Below are 15067 nucleotides of genomic sequence, written 5' to 3'. Positions count from 1 at the left end.
AGTAACATCTTCAGTAATTTTTCAAGCCCCTTTAAAATTTGCCAAACTACCCTTGGCTTAAATGCTTCAAAACCCATTCCACTTGGAATGGTAACATTACTAAATATAGCCTGTTCTGAAATGGCTTTTCTTCATTCCACACTAGACAGTGTATGGCTTTTAGTCTGTCCTATGGACTGAGATACAACATCTTAGTAGAACTCAGTGAAGCCTGATGCTAAGCCATATGATCAGCCAGGCTGCTAATCACCTCACTCAAGGCTCTCATTCTGTGCTGTTCTTAAAGTCATAGTATCATTAATAATATTCCTTTAGAGAGTTACCCGCTTTTACAGTTTGATTCAATAACTCTTTCAAGAATTTCTATAAAGAACCATCTAAGAAGCAAACTTCAGCTAAGGAGTTAACACATTCAAAAGGCAGATAGACATAGTCAAGCAAAAATCCAGCCTAACTCCATGCTGATTAGGACTTCCAGTTTCTCTGAGTGTGTTCAGCTTTCCTGCACGTTTATAGCGGGTTGACCCAGACAGCAGCTACGCACCAACCCAGCTGCTCGCTCGCTCCCCTCCCAGTGGGATAGGGGAGAGAACAGGAAAAACAAAAGTGAGAAAAACAGTGGGTTGAGATTAAGATAGTTTAATAAGTGAAGAAAAGAGAAAAAAACCCCAAGTCATGCAAAACCAATCACTCACCACCTCCCACAAGCAGAACAATGCCCAGCCAGTCTCTGAGCAATGGCTACTTTGCAAGATCACTCCCTCCTTTTTTAATGCTGAGCATGACATTATATGGTATGGGATATCCCAGGTCAGCTGGGGTCAGCTGTCCCAGCCGTGTCCCCTCCCAGCCTCCTGCTCTCCCCCAGCCTGCTCGCTGGGGGCAGTGGGGTGGTGGTGCGGTGGGCAGAGTGAGAAATGGGGAGAGCCTGGATGCTGTGCAGCACTGCTCAGCAATAGCTACACCACTGGTGTGCCATCAACATTGTTTCAGTCACAAATCCAAAACACAGCTCCATACGAGCTGCTATGAAAAAAGTTAACTCCATCCCAGGCAGACCCAGTACAATATTACTTCCAACAAGGCATACTTGGGCATTGAACCTGGCTTATTGCTGCTTAGTGTCATTCCCTGGTTCTATTATGTCCTGAACAAATGACTTATCTCGTAAGTGAAACAGCCACCACAAACAGTTCAGAGATCACTGCAAGTCTTAAATGGAGATTTTCATTAGTGGCAAGCAAACTTCTGCAGCTAATCTGTCCTTGTTATCTACAGCATCCTTCAGGTCTGGTCCCTCCATGGACCAGAAGCCAGAGAAGTTCAGTTATTTTTCAGAAGTAGCTCCACTACAGCTGCAGGGGAGAGCTGACGGGCCCCATCCTGATCTGTCGGGAAAGTCAGAGCAGTCGGCCATGAAGGTGTGCCATCACTTCCCTCCTCCCCCTCATCTGTAAAAGACACCCCATGGGCACTTCAAAATGGCTAAAGATACAGGAGCAAATTAGAAAACTATTGTTACCAAGTAACCAGCTCACCTCTTTCTCCTCTGTTTTCCCTTTCTACTTGAGGGAAAGCTGCCAGTGTCCTTGTTGCCTGCTGTGCCCCTCCCAGCCAAGTGTTTAAGCTTGGTTGGGTTGCTCACTGGGCAAGCACACCAACCTGCACCTGCTAACTGGCCTAAACTGGTACCGTCCAAATTCTGCTGCCTCAGGTGGGAGTGCCTAAAGATTTCCTAGATGTTTTCTTAGTTGTCCTCTCTGCCTTGTCATCACCCAGGACTCCAGATATGGAGAAAGAAATGAAGAGGCCTGTGTTCTTGCAAAGAAACATTCACTAGAAGAGATTTCAAAACATCAGTCAGTACTTTTTGTATCAAATCCATGACAGAAATATGGGGGAAGATGCTGCTTGAGTTCATAGACATTTCTAACCTACCAGATGTATTTTTCTCTCAAGACTATTTATTAGGTTTTATTAGGGTAAAACTGTTTTGAAGGACTCCAGCGGTGGTTTTGAGACTACAGGAGATTTTCTTAAACTTTTATTCCTGAAGAATATTTATGGCAGCAATTACAGAATGTCAAACTAAAGAAATCCACCTCTGGGACACAGAATGACTTTTAACCCTGCTCAGCTTTGCCTTGTCATATGTTTGATAATAATAATAATTAAAGTAACCCTGGGCTGAAGGGATACTCTGCTGGTAGTCAGAGAGAAAGCAAGCAGTACTGGAGACATGGCATACCTCCTGCATTCATATTCTGGTGACATGCTGAACTACAAGGCCACTTTTAGCCAAGGCCTGATGAAAGCCAGGAGTCTTTAGTGATGCTGAAAAGGGCAAGAGGCTAATGCAGGCATAATACACAGACATATAGGTCTGTGCTGAACCCATCATCCGTATTTGTGACATTTTTTGGATAAAATAAAAAAATCTTTACATTGACAATCAGGAAAAGAATAGCAAATTCCTTATTTATAGCGTCACTGAGAAGATCTGTTACGGCTTCCACTCCTAAGCAATTACACGTGTTACAGTCATGAGAAATCCTTTAATGTAAACTAGAGGTAACTGCCAGATTTGAAATGTGGGATGTGCCATATAGCATACAGGCAAGTTATACCGGGAAGACAGTGACTTTGAAGAGGTTAGAGACATGGTAGGTGACCAAATGGATATGGAACTTCCCAGCCAATGCAGCTGCCAATGCAGAAGATGACTCATGTATTATTTAAAAAGACTATTAAGTCAGAAATCATATTACATCTGAGTAGGACACCTGTGGCATTATTACAGGAATAATATGTGAAGTTCTGATACCAGATTTGGAAGGACAGAAAGAGATCAGGAGTCATAAAAATGAGACACAGATCAGGAAAGCATGTCTTAGGGTTCTTCATCTATTTATCAAAGACTAAGATGTGTATTAGAGTCATGACAGAAATATGATTCTTTAGATTAGAAAAATGTAATAAAATAAAAAATGGCTGAATCTAATGCTAGATAAATTTAAACTAGAAATAAGGCAAAATTAATTAAAAATTGAACACCTTATAAAAAGTTAGCTTTCATCACTTGAAGTCCTGAAAGATAAAATAATATACTGTAGATCAGCCTAAAACTATTTGCTCGGTGTAGTTATTGAGTGAAAACCTAGAGGCTATTCAGAAATTCAGAACAGATAGCTACAGTGCTCCACCTGGCCTTAAAATCATGACTCAATAAAGAATCCTGGAGAATACAAGTTAAATCCTACATTATCCCTGGGTACTTTCTTCTGATTAGTGGATCAAAACAGAATGAAAGAGATGTAGCAAAATAATTTCCCATTGTAAGCAATAAACTGTGTGCAGAAAATATCTATCTTGTTAATTAAGTAATGGTTAGAATTATTTTATAAACTGAAGGAATCCATTTTGTAACGTACTAAAGTAAGCACTAGGAAACTGCATTTTACATTACATGACTAAATACTATTGTTGGAGTACATTCTGTCACTACCATGCGCTTTTCTGCATTACTGTATTCATGGGCAGAATAAATGCTATGATTGCAACATGAGAGGGATGAATAGTTGACAAAGTAACAGAAATTTACTACCTGTATATGCAGGAACATTAAGTACCACATGCATTTTCTTAATATGTCTACAACCAAGCAGTCAAAGGAAATAAAATGAATGCTTCCTATTGAAAAACATTTTCTTAAAACAAGCTTAAGGAGTGAAAAATCTTACCTGTAAACATATCGCCAGGTTAACTCTACAGCCGAGTGATGTGCTGACAGCCCGTGGATGGAGACCAAGGTCTTTAAATAATTTTGAAAAAGACTGAGTAAGAGCTATCCGAGGTCGTTCTTCAGCCACTACTACACATGTCCGTACACGTGAAAGGTCCAGTCCCCTTGCCTAAAAAGAAGTTAAAATGTAACAAAGGCCACAAATGGGCAGATTTAATGAAAAACAGTTAGCAGTACTTAAGTGTATTATGTAGGTATTATGATTCAAGAGGAATAGTGGAATAAAGGCTAAGGTGGCCATATAATTTCCATCTTTCCTGGAGGCTGGATGGCCAGATGACAGTCTAATAGCTGTAGAATTGCAGACATACTCGCTTGTCATCTCAACATTAGCACATAGGAAGAGATGGGTATGCTAGTTCTGAAGGGGGGGAATGCTATTTCCCAATATTAATTCAGAAAGCCAGTGAAAAATAGCAGAGAGGAAGCAGTGTCTGGCCTTGGAAAAACTGATTAGGAAATTATTAAGCGAGGATGGTAAGGGCTGGAGACATCATAAATATCAGTATCCCAAGATCTAATTAATTCCAGTAGCATAGTGGAAATTCTAGATGGAAATGTAACTGGCTACCTGGCTTTTAATTCTGGGGAAAAAAAGAAGAAGATACACACCTCCCCTCCTCCCCATACAATGAGGACAATCCAGTTAAAACAATATGGTACTTTTAAGTACGTGATTATTTAACTACAGGGGCCAAAACCAAACTATTACTGCATATAATCAGAGAATTCATAAAACATAATATACAATAAAATACTCCTTGGGGCTCTCGGACGTTTACACCTCTGTTTTCCAACACTTCCCTATCAACACAGGCTGCAACACAGATCAGAAAGCTTAGGTAAATAAAAGCCTTTCCTTGATGTTTAAAAGCCTTGTGTTCTGAAAGAGAATGGCTGATATTCATATATAGCCTCTGGCAAGGAATAACACGGGTTCTGTGGAAGCTGCCCTTGCCCTCTGATGATTTTCTCCTCGCAGCAGACATTTAGCGCAGCCGTTCAGGGCAGGGAAGGCTCTCAACCACCACCGTGCAGATGGCAGGTTGTGCAGGACGACAGAATTACTCACCTTCAGCGACTCTGTTTGCGAACCGAGTCCCTTAGTACAAAGCTCCATGACCGAATAGGAACAAAAAGTGTCTCTCACTTTGTACTGACTCACGGCAAGAAGCCACAGGGCAGGATTGGTCTCCAGTTCTGAGGGAGGAATCAAAATAGACTGGTGTCCTGAATAAACGCTGTAAAGACACAAGATTCATTAACGCATGCTAAACGTCTGTGTCCACAAATGTTTATAAGCTATGGGGTACTAGAATATAAAGTTTATCACAGCGCTGGATGAACCATGTAATGTCTTACAGTGCTCTACAGGTCCAGTAGTTTAACATGAAGTTTAACTCTGTTATTTGCTATACCTTCAGAGTCTATGAGGAATCATGAGGAATGCTGGCAGAACATGCTCCTGAAATACTAATTTACTCAAAATGCCTGTGGACTTTGCTATTAGAACTGTACCTAAGAGAGCAAAATAGCTTGGTTATTAATGGTGCTAATAAACAGTATTATAATATCAACAAAAATTATGTGTTGCTGACAAATAATTAAGATTGAGTAATTACCATTTTAAGACACCTTGATTAAAAGAGTACTTGATTGCTTAATATGGAAATAACCTCTCTCCTGCTGAGTCAAGCAAGAGGTTTGCAACCATTTTCAAGGGAGTAAATCTGGCCCCAATTTAACAATCCTTGTGGCTTTAAATTTCTTCTGTGAAAGTTTTATGAACTTTTAAAACCCAAATACACTGCATCTCTTCTTTACTGGATACCCAGTGAGCATAAGTATTGAGAAAAGACACTTATCAGGGTCCCTGAAGGAAAAATTTATGTCAGACCTAATTTCTCTGGTACCCAAGATTCTCCCCAAGGGAAAAAAATATTCCCAATTTGATGTCTTTATTTCCCGTGGGTCCTGTGTTGTTCACTCATCTCAGACAGGCAGATTTACCATCAATTTTACAGTCCCCCTTACATCTTAATTTGTGATTTGTAGATCGGTCATAGCATAAAACCCCCAAATCACAGAAGTTCTGAGAAAGGACCATAAAGCCCCAGAGATTTATGATGCACATGAGAGAAATTCATTTGTGACTTGAAAACTTGAAATTCCAGCTTGGTAAAGTAAAGCTGACGCTTTCGAATCCAAGCGCCCGAGGTAAGACACGAATGGAGCTTTGTTTTCAGGAATATTAGCATCTCTCTAACATTCGACATTAGGAAGAAGATGATACACACCTTTGCAGTTCTTGAAGATGGGCTGCTCACACAGCCTCCCTCCTTGGTGAGTGAGTGCCCCCACTTCCCCCAAACCCAGAGGAGAGTGCTTTCAAAAGCTGTGCAATGTAGAACCAGGTTTGTGTGACCTGGACATCTTCACTTGGTATGACAAAGGCATAAAACGTGTAGAAGTCCAGCCACAATAGCAGTTAATAATCCAAATAGTTTAAGTCTCTGCTGGAGTATGAGCTAGAGAATGTCATGGAATATGTATGAACTACAGTTCAAATAATTTCATTTATCATACAGTAAAAATTTTATTTTTGACTGCTTGTCCACATTTATGCCACTCTTGATGATTCATGACCAGTGACTTGCCAAGAAGCGATGTGTTCTCGGATATGGTTGACATAACAACTATAGCACAGGATGGTCAAATGAAGCATTATGCTTATATGTTGCTCTTGTGGAATCAGAATAAAGTATGACTGAACCTTGACCATGTGCTTCATAAACAAGTGAAAAGAGATGCTGGCAAAGTTACCCAAGCCTCAAAGGAGTATGCCCTGAGCTCAAGTGACAGATCAAACCCAGCGAGGGAGTAATAACAGTTTTTACTATAAATATTACTTCACTCTTTCTTTTTCAGCCAATTCTATGAAGTTTTTCAAAGAAGACCAAAAGGTCTTAGTTCTTCACAAATTTAAGGTTAGGGCCCCACAAACAATCAACGTGTATGATCTGTCTGGTAAATAAATAATTCTTACAAACGGGAAGCTGTAACCACTCAAGTAAGAACATGGGATGGGCTCCAAACTGTCCAAATATGGGATACAGAGACTCAGCATCAAACCCTTCCCTCCATCCCTGAACTCCTCTAGTTGATGCAACCACTATTAGGAGAAAAAAAAAAAATCTGCACAATAATAAACAAGCTGCCAGGGGGTCAAACGTGGGAGAATTATTATTATTCAGAACCACATTAAATCCCTTAAGTGTCACTTATTCAACTGGGCAGACCATCCCAAAATAAAAACAAAATCAAAAGAACGAACTTTATCCCTGTACTGAAAAGTGCCCACACAAACTCCACAGTAATAAGGGAGGAAAAAGCCGCATTGCTTTCACTAGAAGAACAGAAAATTGATTCCAAGTGCACTTTACCAGGAAATAGTCCAAAATGGTGGCATTTGGGAATACAAATTTACACCAAAGACAAATCTTTGCAAACTCAAACAAATCTCAGCAACACTAATGAGTGGGGGTGAACTGTCTCCCTCTCTTGATCAACTTATGCTGGACGAGTAAGAAAGATACTTGTGTTTGCTCTTAACCTCCCGCCAACAGCCATGCAGCAAAGCATGAAGATTTGGATGGAAAATAACCCCAGCTTCTCCATATTGAGGGAAACAAACACTCTTATGATCAGACTTGGACTAAAACAATCACTCCAATTAGACAGAAACAAATGAAGATGTTGCTAGTACCTTTTCTGAGTTTCCGAATCCCTCAGAAATGCTGAGGAGCTCAGAATTAAACTGCAGAGCAGCAGGAAATATCTAACAGGAAGGAAACTTTCTGTGGTGCAGAACCTCAGACGTGTGCTGCTCCTGTCGACAGTACATAAACCTACAGAAAGATGATACCGTGCCTGGAAACTTGATGACCAACACAGGCTTTCCCTACCGAGCTGTGGTTCAGTAACCCATGCATATCATCTGATTTGCTAGAGCAGTTGGTGGAGCTAGGAGAAGGACTACAAAGACATATTTCTGGGGTGAATGTGCCAGTTCCACAGCTGAAGTGGTTTATGCAGCACCTGGCCACCACGATGTCAGACATAACTTGGCTCACCTCCCTGAATCAATCTCAGAAACATTACGTAGGTTTTGTGAAAGACTCCAAGCAACAAAACGTTCCTCATAGCCACATATCCTTACAAACTTGCAGACTTTATACTTCCATGTTAACCCCTGAGAAGCTGTACGTCACCAATGTTTTGGTGGAGAGAAGCTGAGAAAAGAGAGACACTCCCTTGTACAGCTGGTTGAAGCATTTCGACAACTTTGGTGATTTCAAATCACTGTGAGATGTTAGAAGGTGTTTGCTTAGTATGGATGACGACAATCAAGCAGAGGACCACGTGCTTGAAAGGACTGCAGTTGTGGAAGGCTGCTTTGGAGATGCTGGATAAAGCTAGATATGTTCCCAAACCTATAGGAAGTTGTGTCAATGCTGCCTCTATGTAATTCTAGGTATGGTAGAGATGTATGGTTGATACATCTAGGCATGGTACCTTCTAGATATGGCAGAGTTAATCCTGAAACTGAGGCACTGAACAAATAGTTCCATCTCACCTTCTTGAAACATTAGATAGTCATCAAGAGATGGTTACTCTGTCAGCTTTGCTATTCTCATACTGGAAGCAACGCAATCGTGATGAACACTGTGGTATCAGGGGGATCAGATGGGATATTAGGAAAAGTTGGGGGTTTAAATATAAATTGTGGAAGCTAAAATTACCATTCTGAAATAGCAACAATATATGGTATATTGGAGCAGGTGCAAGAATTTAGTTATATAAATACCGGGAAGGAACTGAAGCAAGATTGTTTCTTCCACTGCTGTAGAAATCTGTTGTCACACAAGTAACTCCATCTCCTGATATAAGTCTTTTAACAGGAGTAGACACAGTGCAGAACTGCAGAGACTACCTGACAGACCTGGACATCTGTTTATCAGTCTCCACCATTTTTAGAAAATGCAAAAGGAGTGGGCAAGAAAGAAGACAAAAAAAGGAGAGTGACTATAGAGCACCCCCCCATCATCTTGTCACAATGACTTTTGGGATGCAGACGCAGAGTGAAATGCAGGGGTAGCTGAGGTGGGAGACCACCTTTTAGAAATGCTGTCTTCCTTTAGGGAAGCAATCTGGGGGAAAAAAAAAGTATTGACGTGGTGGACTGCCTTGGATTTTGGCAGTAAGTGAAAATCCTTGTCTGCCTGCACTGAGCAAGGGCTGCCCAAGGACAGGAATACTCCAGTTAAATGCACCAGGATGTATTTTGGTATGACAGCGCCATCTGATCACACCACCGGTTCCACTGCCTGGCAGGCTGTTTTGGCAGCAGACCGAGATGCCTGGAAGGACATCTTGGCAATTAACTGTTCCACTGAATCAGAGATTTACCCCATGTTGTACTGAGGCAGATTAACAGTAAAGTCTGAGGTTTTATTATAGTTCCAGAAACTTCAGCAGGGCAACAAATGCTGACAAATGGCAACTGCAATTTGGAATTGTATTCTGGCAGGCTACTGACCCGCCGTTGCCCTTACTTCTGGCGTCCTTCTCAGGTGATATGAGCTGCTTTCCCACTTAACTGCAGCAGGCAGGTAGGTACTGCTGAGTCTTATAAGTATATGCAATTTCTTTCTGCATTTCTGCAGATGATATTTGGTGTTTGGTGATGAGGGACAGGTATGGGAATTGGGCATTTGGTAAAGCCTGAAATAACTGAATTGCCACGCACATAATTCAAAGTCTGTGAAAAGAGTCTGCTTGCTGAGGGAACCTGAATTGGACGGAGCAAAAGCCTTCACAATCATCTAGACCACAGCCTGTAGCAAGGAAGGTACAGACCACAGAGGAGAGTGTTTGGGCATATGTCTGACCTAGGCTTCATAGGACTTGGGCCAAAATAAAATCTTCAGTTCTCCTGGAGACCCATTACATGCACAAAAAAGGGGCTTCTGGAAAACAAGTAAAGGACTTCACACCACCTGCAGAGTCCAAAGATGCCCAGCTGGTAGACAGTGCACTAAGAGCACGGCTGCACACGGTAAGCAGATAAGCAATCAGTACTGGAGAGACAGAGATATCTCACAAAGAAGTTTAACTAATGTACAGCAAAAAGGATCATTGTGTAGGGCACGCAAATTTTCCCAGAAAGGAAAAGACCTCAACCATACACCTTGATAGGCTTCTAGTGCTGAGAATAGGTGCAACTTAAACATCTTTACATCTTCCACATCAGAGTACTGGGAACCAGTGAGAGTGGTGCCATAACCCAGCACCCTGCTTTAACCCAAGCTCTGGTGCTGGTACCCCAGTCAGATACCCCGAAGTCTTTGGTCAACATTGAAATCCCAGTATTTTGTTCCTGTAGTGCCTGCACTGCCTGCTGGGACCGTGCTGTCTGCCCAGGATGAGAGCCAGAGGTGACTCGAACTCCTTGATACTGGCATGTCCTCCAAACGCTTTACCCTCCTCCTTTCAGAGGAGCATTTCAGAAATCTCTGAGCCTCGCAAGAGAAGCTTTCTAACATGGCTCTGGGCTGCTACTGGGCACCTCTGAACTGATGTGTAACTTGTCACTGGGAAGTGTGTTGCTGACGGCTCCTGAGCACACACACATGACCCAGCAGCACCAGCAGTGGAAATCATACTGGACAGAACTTGGGGTGCTCAGTGCCATTCCAACACAAAGTCCCTTTATCTAAATACTTCAAAGCAGGCAAGCAAATTCTAAACGTTTGGCCACTGTTTCCTTTTTGTATTGAAGAGAAAAGAGAGATGGCCATCTTGCCCTGCACACAGAAACCACAGCCTAAGGTTAATTAGACGATATAGATGGCAGTGTCATTTCTGTTGGCATTGGCATTAGACATCCTAAGGCAGGCAGAGGCTAAACATGTCCAGCTCAGTTGATTACAGTACAGTTTGTATTTATAAGCCATTGCTCAGACGTGAGCACCACTCAGGTGGTGCCTTAGCATCACCTCTCCTGCCCCAGTTACTCCCCCATGTGAGGGCAGGTCTACAGAGCCGGTGGAGTCGGTCTGTCAACACATTGCAGAACTCGCCTATCAAGGTAAGTCAGGGCTTTCAGCTGTTGTTGAACCTTCTAGACTTGAGGCGGGTTTAACATACCTATTGTAATGTGGAAGAAATGCAAATTGCCTCTTCCACAAATTGCCACTGGCTAAAGACTTCGAGGGAAACATGCACACGGCAGTGTGTGGGCAGAGGCACCTTTATGTTCCTCCTGCCCCTGTTATGCACTTTGCAACACATATGAGAGATGGCTATGTTCATATCCTTCACTTCCCATGCCAGAATTACCCTTTTCTGATGTGGCATTTAGGGTTCTTTATGCAGTCTTGCCTTTAATTTGCTGTAAATGGGCTGGAGATTAGGTGAAATCATAGAATCATAGAATCATTAAGGTTGGAAAAGACCCTTAAGATCATCGAGTCCAACCGTTAACCCAGCACTGCCAAGTCCACTGCTAAACCATGTCCCTAAGCACCACATCTCCCCGTCTTTTAAATACCTCCAGGGATGGGGACTCAACCGCTTCCCTGGGCAGCCTGTGCCAGTGCCTGACAGCCCTTTCGGTGAAGAAGTTTTTCCTAATATCCAACCTAAACTTCCCCTGGCGCAGCTTGAGGCCGTTTCCTCTCGTCCTATCGCTTGTTACTTGGGAGAAGAGACCGACCCCCACCTCGCTACAGCCTCCTTTCAGGTAGTTGTAGAGAGCAATAAGGTCTCCCCTCAGCCTCCTCTTCTCCAGGCTAAACAACCCCAGCTCTCTCAGCCGCTCCTCATAAGACTTGTGCTCCAGACCCTTCACCAGCTTCGTTGCCCTTCTCTGGCCACGCTCCAGCACCTCGATGTCCTTCTTGTAGTGAGGGGCCCAAAACTGAACACAGTACCCGAGGTGCGGCCTCACCAATGCCGAGTACAGGGGCACCATCACCTCCCTGGTCCTCCTGGCCACACTATTCCTGGTACAAGCCAAGATGCCATTGGCCCTCTTGGCCACCTGGGCACACTGCTGGCTCATGTTCAGGTGGCTGTCAACCAACACCCCCAGGTCCTTTTCTGCCAGGCAGCTCTCCAGCCGCTCCTCCCCAATGCTCATGCCTGCCAGGTATCTTCAAGTTAGCCTAAAAAATCTAACAATAGTTAATGAGTCCTAGCAGACTTAAGTTTTCCAAAATGCAGTTCTCGTGTTAATGCTGCAACTCCTTAGTTACTTCTTGCATAGTTCCACCTGTTTGGTTAATAAGAAACCTTGCAGCCTCTTGCTGCAGAAGCTACCCAGCAGCACCACTGGGGATTTCAGCTTGTGGCTGTTGAACAGAGACAGCAGGAGCAGGACAGGAGAAAGCCACTTCTTTGCACCTTACCCGGAAAGCCTTCCCAGGACCATTTTATAGCATTCACACTATTTATTTATTTATTATTTATGTGGCCACTGTGGACCGGAAAATTCAGTTCCCCTGGTTCAGTTTGAGTCTTACTGACTTGTACTATTACAATCTCAGTTTCTGAGAATATATATATAATTTATTTAAAATTATTAATGTACTTAATTTTAATTTCAGCAAGGACAATTCTATCTTCCTGTAGTAAAAGCAGAACTGCAATATGGGCTGGCTTAGCTGGGCTAAACTGGAAGGAAAATTCTTATTCTATTGTATCACTCAGCAACTATCAATTAAGTAAATCCTCACTAACGAACTGTAGAATGCTCTATTCTGCCCCAGAGTGAGCAGCATTAAGATAGGGACATCTTAATTTCAGGAAGCATTTATGAACAATAGGATTTAGTATTGATTGTTTTACATTGGAGGACACTTAATTTTTTTTTTCTTTCAAACTCTGTAATACATTTTAAAATGTAATGCAATGAAAGTCAGAATACTAGGATTACCCTCTCAGAATGGATGAATGAGATTATTAAAGAGAAAAACGCAAAAATGATGTATTCTTTTATTGAGTCATTAGTAAGAACCTGTTAAAATTAGAAAGTCTGGGGTTTGTGAACTCACGTGGGGCTGATGACTGCCGCCACACGCAGGACGTGCTGTTCAATGACAAAGGTTCCAAGGAAACCCTGCTGGAGCATGCAGCCAGTTTAGAGGGAACGTGGTAAATCCCATTTTTTTAATGTATTGCTCTGCTTTGCAAGGTTTCTTTTCTTTATTATTTTATACCATTTAGGCCATAAAATAATAAATTTTTTAAAAATAAAAACTTTGCAAAACTATGCAATATATTCCGAACTTACCAAAGGGCTGGCTCCATGCTCCAGCAGCTTTCCTAAGTAGCTTTGACCTCACAGAATGGGGCATTCTGGGGCACCGCAGTGGAGCAGGCCAGCACAACGTCTAAGCACCTACAACGGGGATAAAAGGTTAGTTTTTCTTTCATTCCTCAGTTAATGACTCTTTGGTCTAGTTAATAAAGGGATTAAAATGTACTTGTCATTTTAACTGCACCCAGCACAGAAGGTTGCTTTCTCTGCCTGCTGGGCTCCTAAAACGAAGAGTTCCTATTTGACTCTCAAAACCCCCTAGCTGATCAAAAATTGAAGATCTAACTTCATTTCCATATGCCACTAGAAGTATTAATTTAGTTAATGAGAGTGGTGACAGACAATCATAACTTTACAGTAGAATCCTCTGAGGTAGAAACCTGGGCTGTAAAATGTTGAGGAGGATTTGGGTATGCTAAACAACACAGAGTAAAATGCAAAATTGCAAAGTTTTAAGTTATGAAGAGTAAGAGTCTAATAACCTCCAGGATGTATTTTTTGCTATCACATCAAATAATACTCATTGCTAAAATAGTAATGAAATGGAAATTAAGTTTGTAAGTGGAATTAATGAGGATGTATCTGATGTCAGCTTTCCCTAAATGACAGTCGCAATTCAAGCAGCCTGCAATCTTTCTGGTTTTATAGGAACAGGAGATCAGTGGCAAAGAAGAGATTGACACGATGGTTCATAAGATTAGTGTTGCTGGACTGATCTCAGTTCCTTCAACTCCCTCGTTTCCTTTCTCTTCTTTGAAAACAGTATAACATTTTCTATTCCTTCTATGAGCTACAGAGGGGCACAGACCTTGATTGCTTTCTCCCAAAGGCTTGCCGCTTTATTCACTTGCCAGTCATAAACAATCTTCTCCTCCTAAAAGGCTGAATACTATCAGTACTGGGAAGGAGCTAGGGGCAGCAAATGCTTATTTGTTGCAAATATGGTTCTGGAAGAAACAAAAATTTCTGTATTCAGGAGAGTCATGTGCATCACAAATTACTTGGGTTTTGGACAGGTCAACATTTATCTATCTGTATTTTACAGCTCTATCATGATGTCACATAGAAGTTATTCGTGGATGCTCCATGTCCCAACATCATCCCATACAATAATACACTCCTTAGCTGAACTCTCCTATGCTGCTCTACAGTCCTTCCCTGGTCTCACTGAAATGCATCATGGCAGATTTGGATTAGCCCCCAGCAGAGCGAAGCCCTAACAGTGTTGACATCAGGGCATGCTGGAACACATAAGTCTATATAAGAAATACTCAACTGACTTAAAAAATCAACATTTTAAAAATTTAACTTAAAAAGAGTGATTTAATTAAAATCTCAAAGTTTCTGAAAGGTTTTCTGAGTTTTCTTGCAGCCTCAATATTTTTATTTTTGTGTTGGGGAAATAAGATGTTGAAAAAAAAAGATCTTTCGAAACAAAGAAATCTCTAATCCCTATGTAAAATCTGAAATAATATTAGGGCAAGTATAGTTTAAATCAAGAAAGACTGATCAAGAATGAATAAGATAATACTGTAAATCTTTGGCCCATTTAATATTTAATAACAAATATTTTAAAAGGGCAACAAAACAGGCCAATAGCCTACTTTTAAATAAACAACACTTGCTGAAAACAAATTGTTGCGGTTGTTACCAAATAATGCTTCCCTCAGGTATTTAGTAAACTGGTAAAAAGTTTATCCAGAGTATTTTTATTGCCCTGGGTTATCTTCATTTTAGCAATCAAAAATAGCAGTACTGCCAACACCAAAGAACGTTCTATGGAGGGAGCAAAGATGTCGGACTACTGTGATTCTAAGATGCCCTCATGAAAATGTGCTCCATTAACACTCTCATAGCTCTTCCCCTTTACCTCTGCATCAAAC

The 15067-nt window shown here is 41.6% G+C and overlaps 1 protein-coding gene across 1 annotated transcript in view; it reads right to left on the bottom strand.

The window, feature by feature from the left end:
- DIP2C (disco interacting protein 2 homolog C) overlaps window positions 1-15067 on the bottom strand; it is a gene marked incomplete at its 5' end in the record, with an annotated part of 324759 nt that overhangs the window by 32862 nt on the left and 276830 nt on the right. The window contains 2 exons of the mRNA XM_082316598.1: window positions 3741-3911; window positions 4875-5043. Coding sequence (XP_082172724.1) covers window positions 3741-3911; window positions 4875-5043 — 340 coding nt within the window. The remainder of the gene's footprint in view (window positions 1-3740; window positions 3912-4874; window positions 5044-15067) is intronic.

Source organism: Platalea leucorodia (assembly GCF_965183815.1).
Source record: "Platalea leucorodia genome assembly, chromosome: 1".
Classification (NCBI taxonomy): domain Eukaryota; kingdom Metazoa; phylum Chordata; class Aves; order Pelecaniformes; family Threskiornithidae; genus Platalea; species Platalea leucorodia.
This window is presented reverse-complemented; position numbering and strand designations above follow the sequence as displayed.